Genomic DNA, 13,758 nt, shown 5'->3' on the forward strand with positions numbered 1-13,758 from the left:
ATATCACTACAGTAATGACTGTAAATGGTGCAATAGCAAAGGAAATGATGAACAGGTTATAGTGCGTTTATGCATTTCACAATGGATAAATGGGTCATTCCAGAACTGGAGGACAATTTATACTTTACAAATGCTAAAAAACATGAAGTTTTTTCAATGTAAATTTCAGTTTTATTTAAATGAACCACCAACAATGAGATGCTTGGCACAACCGTATCACCAGCACTTGAAGAAGTAACTATAAAAAAAGGGAATATATTAAACCTTTGTAAGCTAAAAAAAAACAAAACAAAAAAAACATTTAAACTATTTCATAATTTTTATATTCTTACATTTTTTAATTTAAATGTCTTCTGTTCTTATGTATCAGGGTTGACTGGATGCATTATTTTTTTGTAGACAGACAAAAATACTTTTAATATATATTTGTAATGTTTGTTTAATAGGGTAACATTAGCATTTTTGTAGAAAAATGAATGCATTTCACAGTAATGGACTGTGAAAGTCAAGGATGAATGCAGTTATATAGTACAACTAAATGTAGGAAACTTTAAATGCATCTTCTTTTAGTAGCATAGTAAGAGGGTTGCACTGGTTAGATATACTCTGTCTGAAAAAATTATAGAAAATATAAAGATAAGGACTCATCTTTGGTCCATCCATGAATTAGGACAACGTTTAACAATTATAAGAAACTTGTAGCAACAAAACCAAAAAGAAAACATATAAGTGTTATATTTGAATTGGTTATTAAGAAACTGGGACAAAAGAAAACTGCCACTTTAGTAGATGCTCAAGAGCAGTTTCATATTTTAATCAATATTTTGCATTTTTAGTATAATGCAAAGTACTACTCTAACTCTGGGAAATTGGTGAGACAAGCATACATAGATTAGTGCCTGTATTATTTTCAAATTCATGATTGGAATTCTGGCACCGAATGAGATGCATCTGGCTCGGAGCCTCTGAATCACTTCCTGTTTGAACAGAGCAGAGCACTGAATATGAAATACCGGGAATAGCCCCCCCCCCCCTTTTTTTTTTAAAGAAACAACCAAAAAGGAAATTTAGTTTCATAATGAGATTTATTTACAGATGAAAGTGGGAGAGCTCCCTTGTGCATTTTATTAGCAGAATTCATCGTTTTTTCCCAAACAAAACAGCAGGAAATTTCAGTCACGCATTCACACACACGCAAAAAAAGATGAAAAGTTGACAATGGCCACTTCAGTCCTACGTTTAAAAGAGAAAAAAAAAGAAAGAAAAAAAAGTGGCGAACCCAACAAACTGCACTACCTACAATTTAGAAACCTTGATTTAAAGCAGAATATATATATAAAAAAGAAATAACTTCAGGTCAGCAGGCACATGGTCACAGATGCTCTTACATATAATGAAAAAAAAAAAAAAGCTGAAATTTGATGCCAAAAGCAAACCCATTGCAGACTTAGGCACAATATCAGTCATATACCACGATACTCTGCATGCTGATGGAGAAAAGCACTAACTTTTCATATAATTTCACATAACTTTAAACCAATAACCCTATTAAAGACAGGAACCTGAGATATAAATTGAATTACCTTGCCACTTTAGCATGATCAGCAGTCTTAAAAGTGAACAACTTCTGCCAAAAATTTGGCAAGACATTTCAACGTTAATCTCAAGCCATCGCTGACAGTGGAACGAGGACATCTAGGCGATGCATACCAACGCACCCATTACGTGACAAAGCAATAGGAAGCAGTACCAATGTTAGGGTTACAAATGAAGTTACTCCATTTGTTGTATTATTTGGACTAATAAGATAGAACGAGAGGAGGGGGCATAGACAGCAGACAGCAACTGATCTGAATGTGTGAGCTGGGGAGGAGTAGCAGTGCAGTCTGCTGCTAGTTAGCTAATACTGTAGGTACTATGGGTCCTCATTCCCCCCAGCTTGAGTGAAATTGCATGGAGGCAGAGGGAACAGAGGTAGACAGGGAGGCAAATGTGGAACCAGAGGACAGACAACAAAACGAAACAAAAAACAAACAAACATTGAGAATGTGGAATCGGAGGAGTAGCTACATAGCTGGTCTTCAGAAGCCCGATGGTGTCAAAACATTCATGTCCCGAGGTTTGAGTTTATGCGGCCGTGAGTTTTGCCGCTTGGCTTCAATGTCTGAGATTTCAATCTTGGGTGGCATAAATTTTGTAGGGTCATCAACCTTGAGGTTGACCTGGGTGTTGGTGCCATCCATGGTTGAGGATTTCTGCAGACCAAAATAGGATTGCAGAGACAAACCTGCAGGAGAGAGGTGTGGTAGATGATGTCATTAATTACTGAAGAGCTGCAAAGAGCAACACACAGCATCACTGGTGTACTGTGTGAAATTTCCCTGAAATACTCCACCTACATGCTGTTATAGCTTCTAAAAGAAAACTTTTAAATTGCACCTTATTCTGCATTTAACCATGTAAAGCCTGAACCACGAAATAATTGCCAGAAAATTCTTCTTTAAAAACAAAACAAAAAAACTGGAATGTTTATTGAACTTTCTGACAAACTCAAGGTCTCAAAAAGGTCTAGTCTTTTACAGGGTTAAAATATGCATGTTACAGTGAAAACAAGCTATGTTATCACATGTGATTAGGATCACATTTTCTGTTTTGGTTTCTGTGATGTGAGGCCTGTCTTTGTAAACAGTTCTGCAGGTTGTGGTTTCAACATGGCTCTGGTATGACTAGAAGGGTGACTGGAAGTAGTTTCAAATGCTATCAATTTACAAACTTTTTTCTCCTCCCAAAATAAAAGGGAGGGTCAGTGCAGTTTGTTTTGATGTAAGGTTCAGGGGTATGACAATTCACCCTATTCCCAGAGTATCGGCATAGAAATGCTAAAAGACTGAAGATACAGAAACAGGTGTGGGCACAAATCTTTTACCTGTGCTGGTTTCAGAGCCAGGATCAGTGGGGGACTTCTGTACCACAGATCGGATTCCAAAGAAACTCCACCTATCTCCTCCTCCTCCTTCATTTCCTCCCATGTCTGTGCTTGGGTTGGGACTGTGGGTCTCAGGTACAGCAAGGAAAGGTGCAGGATTCAGATGAAACCAGTTCCTGTATTCCCATTACCCAAGAACAACATGAACATACAGCCATTTTGGAAATTGTACAAATGTATAAATATAAGGGGGTTTCTTTGCTGAATGACAACTGGATTTACAACAGTACAGTTCCTACCTGCGATGAACACCCGGTGAAGAGTAGGGACTAACGCAGGGGGTGACGTTGGGAGTAACAGAAGGGGTGCCACTTGGGGTGGATGATGCTGATGTTGTAAGCCTGTCCTCCTTAAAGTTTCCACTTGGCATTCTCAACTTCTGCACAGCAAGAAAAACAAAAACAGTTAAAAAAAAAAATAAATAAAATAAAAAATAGTCACAAACTCCCATCTGTGCCACTGTCAGTGTAAATTTATTAAACAGTTTATGTTCCCACATGTGTCTGGCCAGCACAAAAGCACAAACAGTGGTGTTTTGTTTCCTCCATGACCCTGTTTGTAAGTTTGTTGTTTTATGATCTTTTGTTAATCTGTCAGTGAAACAACTAATTTTATTTACAGAGCAAACATCCCTGAATACGCAATGCACAAGGTCAACACTGTTTTACTTGGCTTGCAGATCGAAAAATAGCACGTCACAGGTCCTCAGAGCCTATTGCCATTGACTACGTTGCGCAGGTCAAAGGTTAAAAACAAAGTGAGCAAAAAGTACTCATCTTAAATTAATATTAAACAGCTGTAAACACATTAAGAACCACAGAACTGTTATGCACCAAATTAAGCTTTCATTACATAACTTCGACTTTTTCACAAAATTGATTAAAATCCCTGAAACACCTACGAAAAACAACAAATCCATGTTAATGCATTTGTCAATCATCAGTCCTCTTCAGTTTTAGCACCGAGTAAGCAAAAGCTACTTTTTGACTAAAGGCAGAAAAACCCAAAAACATATCCAAGCTCCATTATACTTGCCATCAGACTTAAATTGAGTTCATGACTAATCTCTTGAAAAACATTTTCAGTGCCCAGTTTCCATTCGGTATGGGCATATTCCCAATCATATGGCAAATGCCCTTCCAAGCTCATATCTCCATTGTGCATGAGGTCCTGCTTTCTACTCTGGGTAGTGTCCATTTTGCAAATGAAGAGCGCAAAGCAACGTTGTGGCCTTTTATCCACATTACTTGGGTCAGTAACCTAGTTCGTCACTACTTGAACCCGGCTGGCTCTCAGCCAGAACAATCAACATGAGGCCATAACAACTGCCTGGCACATGCAAACAATTCTGTATAGCTTATAAAGTGTCAGAAAGCTGAAAAAAGAAGAAGACTAAAGACATACAAAAACCACAAATACACTAAAACAGCGATAAATAAATATACATATATCGCATGGAAAACCTCTGGTAGTCGATTTGTTCCTCGTATGTATATAAAACAAAAGAAACACATTTATTACAGTTACGTTCTTAAAACACTTTTTCAAATAACACCACCTAAAGTGGAATCTGTGTGAAATCTGGTTTCAATATAGATACAAGAGTTTTAAAAAAAACAATGCCAGCACCAGTTTGTGCCTCATTTCTTAGCGTTAGGCCTCATGATAGTAAAATGATGATAGTGAGGGGCAAACAGAGTAATTATCCAAGTTATATATTTACATCACGCTCACTTAGCAAGTGCGAAAGGGCTTCCCAAGCCCCTAAAGTTACCCTCTCTGGTTATTTTATTTACCTGAAGCTTCCACTCACGGTAAGCAACACGGCCTTTAAATGTCTGCTGGTTGCTAGTTAGCCAGTGCTAACCAAGGCCAACAACCACACAATGGTTAACCACTTTAACCCATCAAACCGCGCAATACGCAAACCACCATCCCCTCCTTTGTATTGCGAGACTGACGGTAGTTGATATATGTCGATCATTTATTTTTTATTGTTCCGAATAAATACGTTTGTTTGAAAGCTAGCTTCGCTAACGGCCTACAACACCTTCGACCTGACTGTCGTCAACTAAAGCAGCGACTTCTGACTAACCTTTTTATGATAACTTTTCGTTGACGCCTCGGTCCGACAGTTTCTTTCACTTTGTCCATAATTTCCAGTTTAACTGACGATTATTTTTCACGAAAACGACGACGATACAGTCTATGCAGCAAAAAAGGCCTTTTCTGGTTTTGGTAGGAGCTCTGTGATTGGTCCGTCTCAGGGAACAGGAAAAAGGAGGGGGTTTGGTTTGTGCAAGGGCGTTGCTTGGCAACAATACTGCAAGAACTACAGCCTATGGAGCCAGCGCAGAGCTCATTACGTAATTTGTTTATCAAGACGTTTTTCCATGTTAACAATCTGTTGTTATGTAATTAGAAGTGCATATATCAATTTTCTTTAAGTAAAAGTTTACTTAGCTTACCTTACTAAGTGATCTTTAAACTTTAATGATCTTCAATAACTTTGTGAGGTCAATAAGAATTAGGTCAGTAAATAGCAGTAAATTTGAGGACCTGTAGGTGCGTGGCTAATTGTGGTGGGGGATATATATTGTCCTCTTCTGTGACTTTCTAAAAACTAATTGCTCATGCATGTATGAAAACTAAAATCCAGCCCATAATTCATACAAAGTAGATGTTAACATTTAACATATACTTCTTAATGATGCTAATCAGGGGAAAGACAGTCATTGTAAGCTATTAAAAAACTAGGTCTCTAATTTTCCTGATAATCTGCCCCAGAGTAGGTCACGTTCACAGCATAAGTTACTATGGTGATCTGAATTTGGAAGAAAACCCAGGATTAACTCTGTAGTTACCCAAATAAGATGAAATCATGCCTTGTAGCACAGGCTTTAAATATATATCTGACCCAGTCCATCAACTTGATTTTGATAAGGCTCAGATTTATGATGGGTTTTTTTTTTTTAATGTACGTTTTGTAATAATAATAACAACATTCTGACAAATGACATTTAGGTGTGCATTTTCTTTTGAGTTCATTGTTACTTGCGGTCAGTGATTAAAACTGTTAATACTCACCGGCAGTGTGACATCACCTCGTCTGTGAAAGTGGGTCTCTTCAGCAGAAAGGCCCTTGTGAGGGTAATAACCAGTCTCTGTTAGTCCAGCCTGGTGCTCAAACTCCTCAAGGCTCTCGTGGGATTCCTCTGAGAGATTATGGGAACATTGCAGACAACTAGTCAGTGTGTTTAAGGTGCTGCACTCCAGCACAGCTCCACTAACACTCTTAAGATTGTTTAAGTGGGAGCCAAGTTGTTCTGGGCATCATAATTCATGTAGTGGACAGTGGTCTTGTTAAGTATCTCTATATTTTTAAATAAGGTTGTTTAGTGAAGTTGCTTTCGTGGACTTACTGATCCTTAGCGAGCTCATTAAAGTGGTGGCTTTGGCTTTCACTACAGGCCCAGGAGACTTGGCTGATGCTGCTCCCTCGACGCTCAGTAACTTCCCACCACTCTTCCCTTCCTAGTCACACAAATCCTAAGTGTTAGGCTGCACTTACAAGCTAGTTACATATTAGAAATGGAGCAAATCAAAAGTGCACGCACCTAACATTCAAGAAGCATTTACACGCAACTAATACAAGGATAATTTTGTTCCGGTAACCAATTCAAAACAATGTGGGTTAGAAAATAAGGGTAAACAGGGGAGCACCTCAGTTTTCCTGAACCTGTGCTGTGGGATAACAGGTTCTTTCCACAGGATGTTGACAGTCAAGTCAGAAGGTGGGGAATGCATAGGGCCATCCATGTTCTCATCATAGCTGATATTGTGTCGTTGTATTCCAACTGGAGATGATAATGCACCCATGAGGCAGGACGGCATGCCGGACTCAAGTACTGAAATGAAGGAAAATGACACATTACTGTGTAAATAAACAAACAAATAAACAACAGAAACAACTTCTGTTATCAGTACAAGATAGTCACTGCCATATCTCAAATCTTGTTTACCTGGAATGTCTCCCCGTCCTGAGGCCATTGTGTTCTGAGCAGCTGACTGCAGGAGACGGTGGGGTCTGACAGCGTGGCCGTTCACCTGACACTCAGCTTGATGCTGGACTCAGATCTGACCACTTCATCACATGACACCAGACACGGAAAGTTATTAGGCTCACAGAAACGAATGTAAAACACTGCTCATTACTGTCATTTCTTTTACCTGGGGAAGAAGTTAGGCCTACACATGTACTCTATGCATATGTTTAACAACATGATTATGGGTAAGTGAAAAACATCAACACAACAAACATTAATTACTGAACACAGTGCAAGGTGTCCTGACCTGCCTTAAATAGAAATGCAGAGTCTGGTTACAGCAGCGCCATTAATATCAGTCACACATAAATTCCTGCTGATAGCAGAGGAGCACAGCAGAGGTGGCCAAATTTACCCAAATGTCGATAGTACTGGTATCAGATTAATATTAGCGTGACAAGATTGACACTTTTTTCTATCATTTAAGTTCAGTATTCAGCCCAATGAATAATTTCAAAAGATTTTTAATACATTTCTAACACATCAAAGCATCAGAACCTGACCCAAAAGTGTTTAGAGACAGGAATATTTACATTTCAGGTCTAAAAAAAAAACAGTTTTGAAAATATATGAAAGGTATGCTTTTATTTTGCTAAATCATTATTTTGGAAAGAAAAAAAGCACAGTGAATGTTAAAATGTGTTTAGAAATCGCAGAATAATGATGATCCCTTTCATAAATCATGACACAGCTACAACATATTCGGCATCGGTATATTGACACTTTATTTAGTGTATTTTCTTGGTATCAGATTGATATCACAATCTGTAGTATCGCACAACACTACAACACAACCGAGCTCCAGATTAAACAAGGAAATGACATTTTTTCCTTTCCGTCTGACAGCAGATCCACAGTTAGTTAGTTCCCTATTCAGTCGAATAAAATCACACTCAGTCTTGTTTAGCTCCCAATCGCCGTGATCTGAGCTCACTTTCCAGCTGTATGTGCTCTTAAATGAACTCAGAATGTGACATGTTTCTCATACATATTGCAGCAGAATTCAGATTTTGCAGACACGGGTCGGTGGTGTTTAGTAGTCCGGTCTACTTTCCAGACAGCTGACATCGTGCTGTTCACGTCGGCACTCATGGAAGCCAGATACAGTGACTTGCAAAAAGAAAAAAGAAAAAAAAGACACCCCCCTCCCCCGAAAGAAAGAAGTCATGGGGATGTTTGACTCGTGTCGGTGTAGGATTTAAAAACAACAACAACAAAAAAACAAAAAACAAAAACGCAAACTAGCTGTAATGAATGAGGAATGACACATTACTCACGCTGCAGTGTTTTCCGAGAAAAATACATGCATGTAAAAACAGAGAAGCCCATTTAAACCACTTTAAAATGATGTGATTTGCAATAGTCTGTATATACATACAAGATCTACATTTGAGGTTGTCCAGAATTTGCACGATCCCTTCATCGTATATTTAAAACTTAAAACTCACCCGTGAAGATTTCTCCCACTGTCCCTCTGAAATTACTCCACAGCTGCAGTGATTTCGTTGCCACTGTCGCGCCGATTTGGGATAACGAACAAAAATATATTGTTTGTTTGCTCGCCGGCTAGTTTATCCATGACTTTTGGACATGCAAACAGAGTCCATATGCCCACGTCACGGTGAACGTACCTCCTTGGCAGCAGCCTAAGCCGCGGAGGGATCCGCTGAAACTTGACTCAGTATGTTTTGGTGTGGTGCTCGATCAAGATCGTTACTGTGTATATTTTATCACCTCATAACAATCCTGAATGTTATACTTCAAAGCTGAGGCGATAAGGCAGGTTTGCTGGTAGACGTGAATCTGCAGTGAATGCCTAATCCCCATTCATTCTTATCATTTAAAACTTTAGCGTATTACATAAGAGGAGTTGCAGTAATGGTGAAGTTTAAAGGGTCATCTGCAAAGGTTAGACTTGATCAGTGTGATCAGCGTTGTGGGCCTTGTAAGATCCTGGCCTTTTATTTAAAAGGAACTGCAGTTTAAGACTTGGTTTCAAAGCTAAGGTTAGACTGAGGTCTAGTCGTGGTAAAAGGATTGGGTAACATATAGATGGCTAAGGTCACCCTTGGGTTCAGGGAATGAACATGCAAATTATGTGGGTGAGGGTGTGGTGGATAGCAGCCTATAGGACTCTGGAAAGCTCAGCCACCCCTGTCAGTGAGGACATTGCTGACTGCTTACTGGACCCTGTAATCCCAGTCTGTTTGCAGCTTCAGTGTCATGTGTACTATTTGATGCCAGACTTTAACTTCTTAATTTCAATGCTTGGCAATCCGCTTGAAAGTGTGCAACCACTTCATGTGCACAAACCCACAAATATCCCAGAGGTGAAGCTGTTCTGAATGGAGGGTTGGGTTACAAGTCTTCTGAGTCAGCATCTTGGACTGTTCAGCATTTACAAGAAACATTTTGTAACAGTTATTGCAACAGAAATGGGTCATCACAGCTGACGCTGAAAGCATGCACACACACACACACACACACACACACACACGCACACGCACACGCACATGCACACACACACACACACACACACACGCACGCACGCACGCACACGCACACACACGCACGCACACGCACACACACACGCACACGCACGCACACGCACACACACACACACACACGCACGCACACGCACACGCACACACACGCACGCACACGCACACACACACGCACACACACACACACACACACACGCACGCACACGCACACACACACACGCACACACACACAAAAGCTCTCACGGTTTTGAATAGTCAATGTGAAAGTTGATGTACTGTCTACTTGTGGTTTCTCCGGGAGAGAAATTCATACTATATTTTACATTTTTTATATGTAATATTCTAATTGGACTGGCTGTTGTGATTGCAGGAAAGGGAACCAAGTGCAGGAATCTGAAAGAGGAAGAAATAAGTTCTCAAAGACAGTAAGACAGAACTATTTATACACACATGTCAGGAGGTTGAAAACAGGAGGATAAACAGACACAAGGTCATCACACAGGTGAAGACAATAGCAATGAGCTAGGAGGTGAAGTAAAATTAAACATGAAACACAGAAGACAAATTATTACAAAACTAAAATGGGACATGAATAAGAATAACTGCAGCAGGGAAATGCTTACACATGAATAAACTTAACATGGGAGGAGGACAAAGTGGAATACAGAGAGTAAAATCCTGAAGGGACTAATTAAATATATAAGTAAAAAGTATAAATAAAGTATAACTAGAACAGGACTAAAGAATAAATTAAAATCATCTCATGGGTCAAATTAATACAATTCAGAATTAGAGGGAACATTCATGCTCCAAGAGGGAAAACATTCTTTGGTCTCATACCTTCATATTTCTAGAATATCATTTTTTTCAGCAACTCAAACCTGCTTAAAATCAACCATCTTGTTTGTTTGATTTTGTCTCCTTTAGCCTCTACCTCTTGTTATGTATAGCAGGATTGTGTGTGACTGGCTGTGCTGTGCTGTTTGCATGTGCTAAATGTTGCCGCTGTGTTTCATTATGTTAAAGGACTAATTCAAGTGGAAAATTCTTGAATATTTTCCATTTCCCTGAGACATATTTTAGTAATGCTGATTATTTTTGCACTGATGTGCAATATCAAGCCATTTTCTTTAAAAATACTACAAATGACATGAAAGTCTGATCAGTTTTTAGTCAAATTAATATTCAAATTCAATCACTACTGCAAGAATTCAAAAGAGAATCTCATAGATTGTAAGTAAAGATGGAAGCAACTTATACTTTGCATTACCAGCGCTGGTCCACAAGATAGCACTATTGGTGTAGCATATGAACAGTTACAGCCCTTAAAGAGAAAGCGCACACTTGATTTTTAATCCTTTCATGCTGTTTGGGTCAAATTTGACCCATTTTCAATTTTAACTGATGTAAAAACAACTGAAATTCTTTTCTTTTAGTCACAGGAATTTGATGACTGAAGTGACTGAAAATACACAAAACCAAAACATTAAAAAAAAAAAATATATATATATATATATATATATATATACACTGGTGTAAAGATGATTCAAATTTTTATATACCGTGGCTGTTCAGAATCAAATTTGACCCATACATACTTCATACTGAATATTAAATCCACCAGCGTGGGTCAAAACAAGGTAAATGTTGGTTTTCGGGAATACTGAAATTATGAAACTACACATACCACGTCTGCATGTAGCATGCAGGCCTGTCAGAGCTCTGTCGCAACACAAGTGCTTTAACTGCAAGTCACATTTTTTTAACCATACATTAATACACTCCAAAAATAATTCTGTCCTGAAATACTGGCTTTAACTCATTTATTTACATATAAGTTTGCCCATTTAATGTTACTACATAAATAAAATGTAATATGTTACATTTAATGTAATATGAAATTTACTATGCACTCAGTTTATACCAAGCACATATTTCTTAATGGTTAATTATTTGAGTAAACAAATCTTTAACTTTATATATTTTGGTTGCGTTTTGCTTAATTGTTACTTTTAAGGATGAAGAATCTTTTATTTTTGAGTGTACAGTGTTTTATTCTGTACAGTTCAAACACTTTAACCACTTCATGTAATTTAGAACCACGAGTTTACCTAATACGCATGTCTTTGGATGATGGGAGGAAGCTGGAGTACCCAGAGAAAACCCACCCAGGCACTGGGAGGAGCTGCCAACTCCACACAGAAAGACCCCAGCTGAGGTTCACACTATGAAACCTCTTACTGTAAGAGGAAAGTCTTAATCATTCTGCCACTGTGCCATTTTAATAAGTGTGGAAAACACATGTGCACGTCCCACACATGCAAGACTGTTTTGAATGTGCAGACTGTTTTGCAATAATGCAGTACTTTGTAATGTTTTGTGTTTGAGGTGTTTATTAATGTTGAATTGATATTATTAATTATAGAGGATAGCTGCACATATGCTACTCTCTTCTTGCTGGCTGACCTCTGACACAGTAATTAATGATTAATCATCAGTTTATTAACCTCAACTAGGCTGTTTATACATTCTAAAGAGATCAGTAGTTCAAATGTCTGTATAGACACAAAAGCCCACTGGCATGAAATATGAGGAAACAAATCTTTAAGAGCTAAAAATTTTATTAAAAAAATATCAAGAAATACAAAGAGACATTCATCTATTTACAAAAAACACAGAAGAATAAAAACAGGATACAACATAGTGGAGATAAAATATAAGCACATATAAAAAAATTAAATAAAAAAAACAACTACAATCATTTCATGTCCATGTTTTTTTTTTTGTTTTTTTTTGTCAAGGTGACTTTGTTGAGGGTTCAGAGGTCATATGAGGTGCTTTTTCTTTCAGAGAGCTTAAAAGACAATCACATGGCAGCTGTGGAGGGTTCCACTGGGGAGGAAGTGGTCTTCTGCTTTTTATCCCTAAATTCACAAAAAACAAACAAACAGTGCACTCATTAGAAAAAAAATGTCATTTATTACTTTATTTCTATAAACTGAAGCGATTCACTAAAAATCTAACATTATTATTTAGATAATCAGTGTACTGGATGTAAAACTTGGATGAGTGTGTTGAAGTGTACTCACATGATGTTAGTCAGGAGCTTTTTCACGTTTTTTTGCTCGGGGTTCAAGCAATAGCGGAGGCCACTGTTCAAGGTAACACTGTTGAAATAGAAAATAGAGGTAAGTTCAATTTAAATGGAAAAGCTAAGAATACACTGATACATATAAACAAGCTATTTAAATTCACTGATCCTACAAGTATTTTTTTTAAAAATCATTATCTACCTTAAAAAGGCATTTTTAGTTAGGATGCATTTAATTTGCACTGTCATGCAATTTCTCATATGATGCTTTATTAAAGCTTAGCAAATCTTCATGTTGGATTTATCAAAAGTAATTATGAAAAAAAAATCATATTAAAAAAAAACTTACACAATCTCCACTTTGTTGCAGAAGATGGTTGCTGGGTAGATCTGTATGTCCTTTATTTCAGTCTTCATGCCGATACGATTCCTGACACGGTGACACAGACACTGCTGTCCTGATTGTTTGACTAGAAAAGAAGGCAATGAAAAAGAAATTAATATTTGACGTGCACAAATTCAAGTTTGCGTAATTTCAACCAAGAATCTAAATCATCTAAAAGGACAAATAAATAAAGAAACTTACGTTGGGCCTGGGAGATGCAGACCATGACAGCCAGGAGCAGAAACGCTTTGATGAGGGTGGACATTGCTGGTTTCAAGATGGCACCGGTGCTGAAAACGTGCAGCAAAGATAATAATGAAGCCAGAGAGAGACTTGCAACAATTAAAGACTGATTGTTGACAGGAGTGCTGTGAGGATTCGACTCAGAGTGGGCTCTTAAATACTTACTTTGGCTGCATACGTAATCTTTCCTGTGACAAAGGGAAATTTTTGAGAGTGGAAAGTGAAACTCAAAAATGCCACAAAATAGAAAAAGCCAACCCTCCCACCCCCCCTACTCCTTCTCAGCTCTGTGGCTGGTGGTACAACATTTTGACATTTTGTGGTAATATGATACATTACAAGAGAACATTAAACCTTTTTGCATAACAATTAAAAATTCTCACACAGATGAACTTCTATTCTGAATGTTTGTGTGAATAGGCAAAGACACATGGACATTTATT

General features: G+C 38.0%; 2 protein-coding genes across 2 annotated transcripts; both read right to left on the minus strand.

The window, feature by feature from the left end:
* Positions 1–1,136: 1,136 nt before the first annotated feature.
* kiaa1191 (KIAA1191 ortholog) lies at positions 1,137–8,704 on the minus strand. The gene is made up of 8 exons (XM_063484687.1): positions 8,541–8,704; positions 7,009–7,130; positions 6,710–6,894; positions 6,409–6,520; positions 6,074–6,201; positions 3,226–3,365; positions 2,927–3,102; positions 1,137–2,287 (listed from the first exon to the last, which is right to left on the minus strand). The coding sequence occupies exons 2-8, from the start codon at positions 7,034–7,036 to the stop codon at positions 2,082–2,084; spliced, it is 975 nt and encodes a 324-aa protein (XP_063340757.1). The 5' UTR covers positions 7,037–7,130; positions 8,541–8,704; the 3' UTR covers positions 1,137–2,081.
* Positions 8,705–12,252: 3,548 nt separating this feature from the next.
* On the minus strand, positions 12,253–13,457 carry LOC134635297 (C-X-C motif chemokine 6-like). Its single transcript, XM_063484697.1, has 4 exons — positions 13,274–13,457; positions 13,037–13,157; positions 12,686–12,763; positions 12,253–12,520 (listed from the first exon to the last, which is right to left on the minus strand). Exons 1-4 carry the CDS (start codon positions 13,335–13,337, stop codon positions 12,463–12,465), a joined length of 321 nt encoding a protein of 106 aa, XP_063340767.1. The 5' UTR covers positions 13,338–13,457; the 3' UTR covers positions 12,253–12,462.
* Between the last annotated feature and the right edge of the window lie 301 nt (positions 13,458–13,758).

Source organism: Pelmatolapia mariae, linkage group LG2, assembly GCF_036321145.2.
Source record: "Pelmatolapia mariae isolate MD_Pm_ZW linkage group LG2, Pm_UMD_F_2, whole genome shotgun sequence".
In the NCBI taxonomy this organism is placed as follows: Eukaryota; Metazoa; Chordata; class Actinopteri; order Cichliformes; family Cichlidae; genus Pelmatolapia; species Pelmatolapia mariae.